Below are 8,331 nucleotides of genomic sequence, written 5' to 3'. Positions count from 1 at the left end.
CAGTGTTTACAAGATTATGGATGTTTGTGCTTATTTTCAACCAGGCACTCCCCAGTGTCTTACTTTGGTAAAGGGTTCCTATTTTGCCACATTGGTCATTACGATTGAGCAGCCCTTGTACCAAACTTGCATCAGAGGGCATGCTGACTACCTATTTGTGACCCGTAACTCCTGAACATTCTAAACATGCCAAAGGTGCCCATGAAATCAAGTTCTCTGAAGGACACCTGCAGACATTTTAATCTGTTCCCAGTCCTGAGATTCAACTCCCCAATCGTATCCAAGTGTTTCACCCAAGAGAAGGATTGAGGCCACCTGGTTTAGACATGTGCACCGGGTGAGGACTCGATGATGAAGTGTGCCACATAAAAATAGATGGGTGAGAATCTATTAGGAAGACTGGAGTGCCTCTATTAGATTCGGTAGAAGACTCAATTTAAGAGGGCCCCTCTCATATGATACTGATTTATGAATATCTGGGGAATTGAGGTAATCCATGTAACTTTCATCACTTTACTACTTTTTGGTATTCACAAACCATGTGTGTAATTTTACTACTAGTAAGTTTACTTGTTCCTATGGCATATGCCGATCTGTCAGCACTCTAGCAACTTCCTGGGAATGCTAGCCTTTACCTTGATGTGAAGTAACTAATATACTCATAACAAGCATCTCCAGGTCCTGAGAGATAAAGCAGTTCCAGTGGTTCGAAGATAAATGCTTCAGATATTGTCACGTAGCTCATGCTGTGTCCGGTGTTGGTACACTCCTCACTCCATATGGTTACATAAATTTTCTATCGTACTGGTCCAACTGGTATGTCATTATCTATAGTGGATTGTGGTGCATTGACACAGGAGCATTGACACAGTTTACAGTAAATGTCTTAGCGATCCAAGTTGTTCCTTGCCTGAACCTTATTGCTGTTTGCTGGCTGTGCTGTAGCAGTTTACCTCCATTTTACGTGTCCTTGACCAAGTTACTTGTAATGTGTTCATAATTTGGAGTCAGGATCAGGGTTTGTTAAACGGAGGTTTGTTTCTCTCCACAATGAACAAATCGCCACTATTGAATATTGGATTGTGCCATACTTCCCGTCATAGCCCTAGTAAAGAAAGTATATGTAGAGCATTCTGAAAGCTACATTTTTAGTTGCTTTTGATCAGACAAAAATATTTTTGAACTGGTTACTTTGCCTGTTTGACTCCATAAAATGATTTTATTTTGGGCGAAACAAAGTCTTTATAAGTTTTTATCTCCGTGAATAATTCTTATTGTTTTTATTTCTGGTTTCACAGGGAGGTCCCGTCGCCATATATATTCTGGAGAGAGAAGCTTTGTAGGCTTATGGTATAACAAATATTTATTAAAATGACTTTCATCATGATTAACTGCAATGATACCTTTGGAGTCATCAGTTTTAATGGCATCGTCACATTTTTTTGCCAGACGATACATTTCCTGTACTGTGCCGGCAAAGAAATTAGCCTGATAATAGAAATCTCCTTCATTTCCTGGAATATAGGCTTGGGAAGATTCCCTCCTCTCGTACACAAGGCCATCTCGTCCATTTTTGTAATAATCTGGGTGCACTGTGGCTACAAGTTCACCAAGAATTTCCACTCCCACGTCATTATGAAAGACCAGGTCTACATCGGCACAAACTAAATATTGCACATCGATGACCTTCGACTTGATGTCGAGTTGTAAAATTTCCATCCTCTTCATGAAAACTCGAATCCGAGAGTCATATGATGACGTTTTGCAAACTTTACACTTCCGATCGGTATGTTTTGTGACGCACTCCACTTTCTCAGGCTGATCTGTGTAAACATAGTAAATGACCTTGTGTCCCACCATGAAGAACTTATCTGCAGATTCCAAGAATCTTTTTAGTAGCTTCCAATAGCTGAAAAAAAAGAGTTACAAGCGTGTTAGACACAGAAACAGAGAGTGGCATGCTCCAAAGTATTCTTCTATTTTCAGTTTGGCCATCACACTGAATACCATTAACAATGACATTGACAGAAAATATGAAGGGCTTGATTATGAGTTTGACGGATAATGACTTTTTTAGTCATTGGCTAGTGTTTCCTTTGCCGTTCCGATGGCGGTGCTTATAAAATAGGCACTGCAATGGGAACATCAAAGGAAGTTCCAGCACGGCATGTACTGCACACAGAAGGCCACATGTTGTGCTCCCCTGGGTGCATCCACATGGAGTGAGGCGTGTAATCTTTTCTCACCACCACTGTTTTTATTGGAAGAAAGACCTCCATGAAATCAGTGGCGGTGCGGAAAGTCGTAATACACTTGGTGGGACCGCGGTGGTCCCGCCAATTATATTGATGCCTCTGGGCCGTCGGGGGTCCCAAGGCGGCACAACCAGCAAGGTGGTTATATGGCAGTCAGAAGACCACCACTGCCACCCCACCACAAGTCTGGTGGTCGGAGGACCACTAGCCTCGTAATTGGCCCTAAGACAGCAAAGGCACTGCTCCACTAGCTATGGGGTTGGATAATGCACAAAAGTGCACATGTATGGAGCTGGCTATGGATGCTACTAAAGCATCCAGCTCATCTACAGTAAAAGTTGCAAAGTGACTCTATAGAATGTGGGGTGTTCTAGTCTCTAAGTAAATGAACATGATGCCTGATCACTCAATGGTCTTCTACAAGTTACTTATTCATCAACTGCACTAAGAGATTCAAAACAGCACAAGTGATTCACCTACAGTATAGTGCTGGAGTAGGGCATTTGCCTTACCATGCATGATGACTACAGATTATTCACTATTTTCTGAAACCTATTTTTGCTGGATTTAGAGCTCTGTGCACACTTCACCCTGTTAAACAGGAGTAGAGAGATTGTGCTCCCCTTTAAACATAAATTGGCTTATCTCTAAATGACGGTTTTAAATTGCCTATAAGTCCCTAGTATACGGTATAGGAAATTAACCCATGGCCTGGAAGTTAAATGCCACATGTGGACTTCAGCCCCATTATTCCACCAACAGAGTGGGTCAAAAAACAAGTATCCTCTTTTGGCCTCAATCACACCATACAATTACAACCATACAATTTGTGCAACCTGCATTATCAGAACATAAATGTATAGAATCTCAAAATATATATGTCAAAAATGTATTTCATATGATAAAAACAACTAAATTAATACATAATCATGTTAAAAAAAATAGAAAATCTTTGCATATTTTGTAAATACACAAAACTTACAGATTAAAGTGTATAATCTATACTTTTATGTTTCTTATGTGCCAGTTAAAGTCTGACAAGTGACAATGTAATTTTGGGCCCAGCCACTAGGAGAACATGCAATTTATAATGTCACACATGTACCACTCCTAAATTGTATGCATCTTACTTTGTGGGCAGCAAGGTGTGCTTAGGAGTGACTTTATTATTTTAAAATAATCACTGACCTGCTTGACAGATCTGTGCAGCAGGGTTCAAACTGCTGCTGTTAGACTACATACTCTAGGCCAGAAGCCATAATTCCAGGCCCACTCTGTGGGTGGTCTCAACAAATGAGAGGGGCTCTTAACACCAAATGAGGTAGAGCACCAAACAGACATAAGTAAAAAAACAAGTATCCTCTTTTGGCCTCAATCACACCATAAATTTGTACAACCCGCATCATCAGAACATAAATGTATCGAATCTCAAAATATATATGTCAAAAATGTATTTCATATGATAAAACCAACTAAGGCATAGATGCATCAGGCATCTATTCTGCGAATCCTAAATAGCGAAAAATAACGAATCGCTATTTAGAAATAGCAGAATGGGATGCATCATCCAAATCGCAAAAAATCTGCGAATCGCACCCGCCCGCAATCGCCAAATGCGACTTTGCAAAAATCCCTACAAAATCGCAGAGTCGGACGTTTCCAACCCCCTAATTGCGAATCCGCAATTACCGATTTCGCAAATACCGAAATCGCAACGGGAAGTCGCATTTGTAGCGCAATGATGACATCACTACCAGGAACTAGCCTGCTCCTTGCTTCATTCAGCCCACAGAGCTGGATACAGGAGGCGGCAGAGCACTGACCTCCAGGAGCCACACCCTGCAGTGCCCATACAGGAGTAGAAATCAAACCACAATGTCCCAGGAAGTTGCAGGACCAAGTGCAAAACCCCGCAAGTGCAAACTCAAGTTCAGTGAAAAAGAACTTGAGTACCTGATTGAAGGAGTGAGCAGGGACCACGATCAACTGTTCGGGAAGCTGTCCCGGAAAGTGCCTGAGGCATCCAAGAGGCGCATCTGGGTGCACATCAAGGCAAAGGTGAATGCGGTGGGAGTCACCCACAGGTCCATCAATGATTTAAAAAAGAGGTGGTACGACCTCCGAGGCCCTAGCTGATAGACAGGGGGAGACAAGGAGTACGGGAGGGGGACCCTCCACAGTCCCTGAAAACACCCCCATGGAGGACTAGTGGAGGACACTATACACCCTGAAGCCTGCGTGGGTGTTACCCAACTGGACACCTCCCGCACCACACACCAAACTCAAGGTAAGAGGCATGCTACTGCGACCCCCTACTGTGACCCCGTACCCTAACAATGCCCATGCCCCCAGTGCAATCCATATTTGTGACCACAGTATTCCAGTCCCTGCTCCTCACAAACATCCAAATGCATTGTGGAATCTGTAGTGTGTAAATGTGCCTTGATAGCCACACACAGCCAGAATAGTCAAGATACACAGACCCCTAAAGCCAGCCAGGGAATGCAGACATTAACCAATAGCAAGCCTGCGTGCATGTTGCAACATCCCAGGTGCCTGAATCATACCAGTAATCATGCACTCTTCCACATCACAGGTGCTGCGGATACTGACAAGTCCAACAGTGACATCCTCCACATCGCGGAGACACCTGAAGAGATGGCGGGGGAGAGGCAGCCTGCACCTGCACCGATACCCAGGGCCACCCCTGCAGCTACATACGGAGCACAACATCATGTCTCGGCACATATGGAAGTGGAGCAGACCCCACCCCCAACCCAGGAGGGAGACACGAATAACAGCAAGTGTGCGGGCCCACGCCCACAGCAGGTCAAGGCAGCGCTCCGTGCCCACCACAGCAGCCATGGAGCAACATGCACACAACATGGGCCTGGGCATTGAGGCTCAGATGCTGCATATGCACTGCAAACAGGCGCAGCACATGGCAGCAATGCAGCTGCAGCTATACAAAACAGCACGCAACATCAGTCTCCTCACAGAGAGTGCGCAGGAACTGACCACAGCGGTGAAGGAGAGCAACCAGCTGATGGTAGCGCAGCAGGACGTCACCCACAGACGCCACTGGCAGCTGCTCACATGGCTGTCAGCCTACACCCGTTCCAATCACCTGATCGGGAACGCCACATCCCAGCTCTCACGAAGTTCATTGGCCATGCAAATCCAGATGGTCCAATGCTGTGCTGATGTAGCAAGGGCCCTGCAGCAGGTCACCAACGCTGTGGAGCACCAAAGGGCGGCAGACCATAGCAATTCAAGGGGGGGAGGATGATGCCAGCGAAGAGGCATCTAGCCTCAGCAGCCTGTCTGTGCCGGGGCAAACAGACAGGAGGCGCAGTGCCCAGCCCAACACTGCATCCCGACAGAACCAGCCTAATGGGGTGGGTGAGAGGCGACAGGGTGCGCGCGGCAGGAGGTGCTAGTTTCATTACATTTCAGGCTGTGCTGTGCTGTGGTGAGGCAACAATGCACACCAGCTCAGGTCACATGACCTAGGATGTTTAAAAGCCGTACCCTTAGTTGTTGCTGATGGAAGCACATTGAGACTTTGTGAAATAAACAAAAGATTTATTTTGAAAACAAATCATCCTCATGTCAATCATTGATGTGGCTTGCATGAGTGCAGTCTTGTGTGAGGGGTATGGATGCACTAGAAATAGTTCTGTGTGATGTGCACACGGCGCCTGTGACCTTCAGCAGGATTCTCCCCGTGTGCATGATGCACATGTGCAGGTGGCAGGTCGTTCCCCTCCGACTCACTACCAGACACCTCAACAGGTATCCTCCGCTTGGTGGCAATGTTGTGCAGCATGGCGCACACGGCCACAATGCGGCAGCAGATCTCGGGTCGGTATTTGAGGGCCCCACCAGTCTTGTGGAGGATGCGGAATCTACTCTTTAACATGCCAAATGTTCGCTCAATCACATTTCTGGTGTGTATATATGCACCATTGTACCTCCGTTCCTGTGGTGTTGCTGGGTTGAGGTATGGGGTGAGGAGGTACTCACGGAGGCCGTAGGCGCTGTCACCTAAAGGGAGGAGCAGAGGGTCAGTGCCTGTATGTATGTTACAACATGGTCTTAACATACTGTATGTGGGCCTGTGTACTTCCCTAGGAGATGTCCCTCGCCAAATTCACTCCTGACCAAGCGGGTGTGTATGCCGCTGTGCCGGAAGATAAATGAATCATGCGTGCTCCCTGGGTATTGTGCCACAATGTCTGTAATGATGGTCTTCACATTGCAGACCACCTGAATGTTGACGGAGTGATATGACTTGCGGTTCCGGTACATGTATTCGGTCTCTGCGGGTGGACAGAAGTGTATGTGGGTGCAGTCGATGCAGCCAATTACATGGGGGAAATGGGCAGTTTGATAGAAGTCCTGTTTAGTTTGCATTAAGTCCTGTTGGGTTGTTGAGAAGGTGATGTTGTGATGAATCCGGCTCAGCATGGCGTCCAGGAAACTCTGTACGCAGCGTGAAAGTGTACTCTGGGATACACCCCCTGCAACTGCGACTATCCCCTGGAAGCTGCCGGAGGCCAGGAGGTGCAGGCAGCACAGGACCTGGACGTGGGTGGGCACGACACTGGTCCTCCGTGTTGGGTGCTGCATCAGGGGCTCAAGGTCTGTGATGATCTGCAGGATCATTGCCCCTTTGAGCCTGTATTTGGAGTAGATCTCATCTTCTGTCTGTCCCAGTAGTGTAATCCGCAGCCGGTAGATGCATTCATGGATCCTGTGTCTGTTCTGGGCTGCAGCCTGGAGCCTCAGCCACCTTGCCACGATGTATAGACCTGCCATTGTGACTTTCCTCATGCTCCTAATGAGTCTCCTTAAGTGTGTTTGATTTAGCAAACACCTGTTTGTTATTGCCAAAGATTTTTTTTTCCCCTTTGACTTCATGGTTACCACCTGGTTTAGCCTCTCCTTAAATTGCGACTCTTATTCAGCGAATTATGGTGTTTTCGCTATTTGCGATTGCTGATGCATGTGGATAGTGATTTGTTTGCTAATTCGCAATTTGAATGCGAATTTGCTAATTAATTTGCAGAATATGTGGAGATTTGCTTTTAAGGAATCGCAGTGGGGGTTTCTACGGCTTTTGCGGTTCTTAGTTTTGCGAATTCGCTAATTGTTGCTTTTCCACTTGATGCATTGCGGGTGGATTTTGCAATCGCAATCGCTGTTTCGCTGTGATTGCGAGCGCAAATTCGCTTGATGCATCTATGCCTAAATTAAGACAATCATGTTAAAAATATTTAGAAAATCTTTGCATATTTTGTAAATCCACATATGTGACCAGAATAAAAAAACTTTTTCTACAATTTCAAAACATAATACATACAAGCGGGAGAAGACAGTAGACAGATATAATTCATTTAATTGTATAGAGTCACCAGTAACTTCGGGATTATCCATCACAGTTAAGATATTTTTCATAAACTTGTTTCATTAAATGGCAGTTATCCAAGTAATCTAGTGTCTACATACAAAAAGCATTATGCATTTCCGAAGGGTAACACACCGTAGAGACCACCTTCTTCAGGATTCTTGATATCTCCCGGTTTATCAATGGTATAATCTATAATACACGTACACAAAAAGACAGAGGAATGCAAAGACAAAGCTAAGACATAAAAACATTGTTAGACCTGGTATCATTGGCGTGAGTCTCCCTTTCATTTTTTTAATGATTGCCTCCTCTGTTTTTGATCTGTTTGCTGGTTTAGATGCTTTGGGCACTGTGCCGCTGCTATTCAGTGCCACAGTGCAAGTGCTCCCTATGTTAAATTAATGTATTGATTAGTGACTCCATGATTGGGTTGTTTGCTTTACTTGTCAGACCCTAGTGCAGTGCACCATGTGTGCCCAGGGCCTGTAAATCAAATGTTGCTGGTGGGCTTGCAGCACTGGTTGTGCCACCTACAGAAGCAGCCTGTAAAGTGTGTCTCAGGCCTGCCATTGCATAGCCTGTTTGCAGTCTAGTACTACAATGTCGACGTGGTAAGTGCACCCACTTACCAGTCCCTAAACCTTCCCTTTTCTACATATTAGT

General features: G+C 45.4%; 1 protein-coding gene across 1 annotated transcript in view; it reads right to left on the bottom strand.

Annotated features, from left to right (window-relative positions):
- Window positions 1-546: 546 nt before the first annotated feature.
- The window catches only part of LOC144770345 (histo-blood group ABO system transferase 1-like), a 530,416-nt gene continuing 522,631 nt past the window's right edge, over window positions 547-8,331 (bottom strand). Inside the window, exon 9 of the mRNA XM_078654804.1 lies at window positions 547-1,909. Coding sequence (XP_078510930.1) covers window positions 1,243-1,909 — 667 coding nt within the window. The 3' untranslated portion in view covers window positions 547-1,242. The remainder of the gene's footprint in view (window positions 1,910-8,331) is intronic.

This window comes from Lissotriton helveticus, chromosome 7 (assembly GCF_964261635.1).
Source record: "Lissotriton helveticus chromosome 7, aLisHel1.1, whole genome shotgun sequence".
NCBI classification, from domain to species: Eukaryota; Metazoa; Chordata; class Amphibia; order Caudata; family Salamandridae; genus Lissotriton; species Lissotriton helveticus.
The sequence above is the reverse complement of the archived record's forward strand: the minus strand, read 5'-3'. Positions and strand labels throughout refer to the sequence as shown.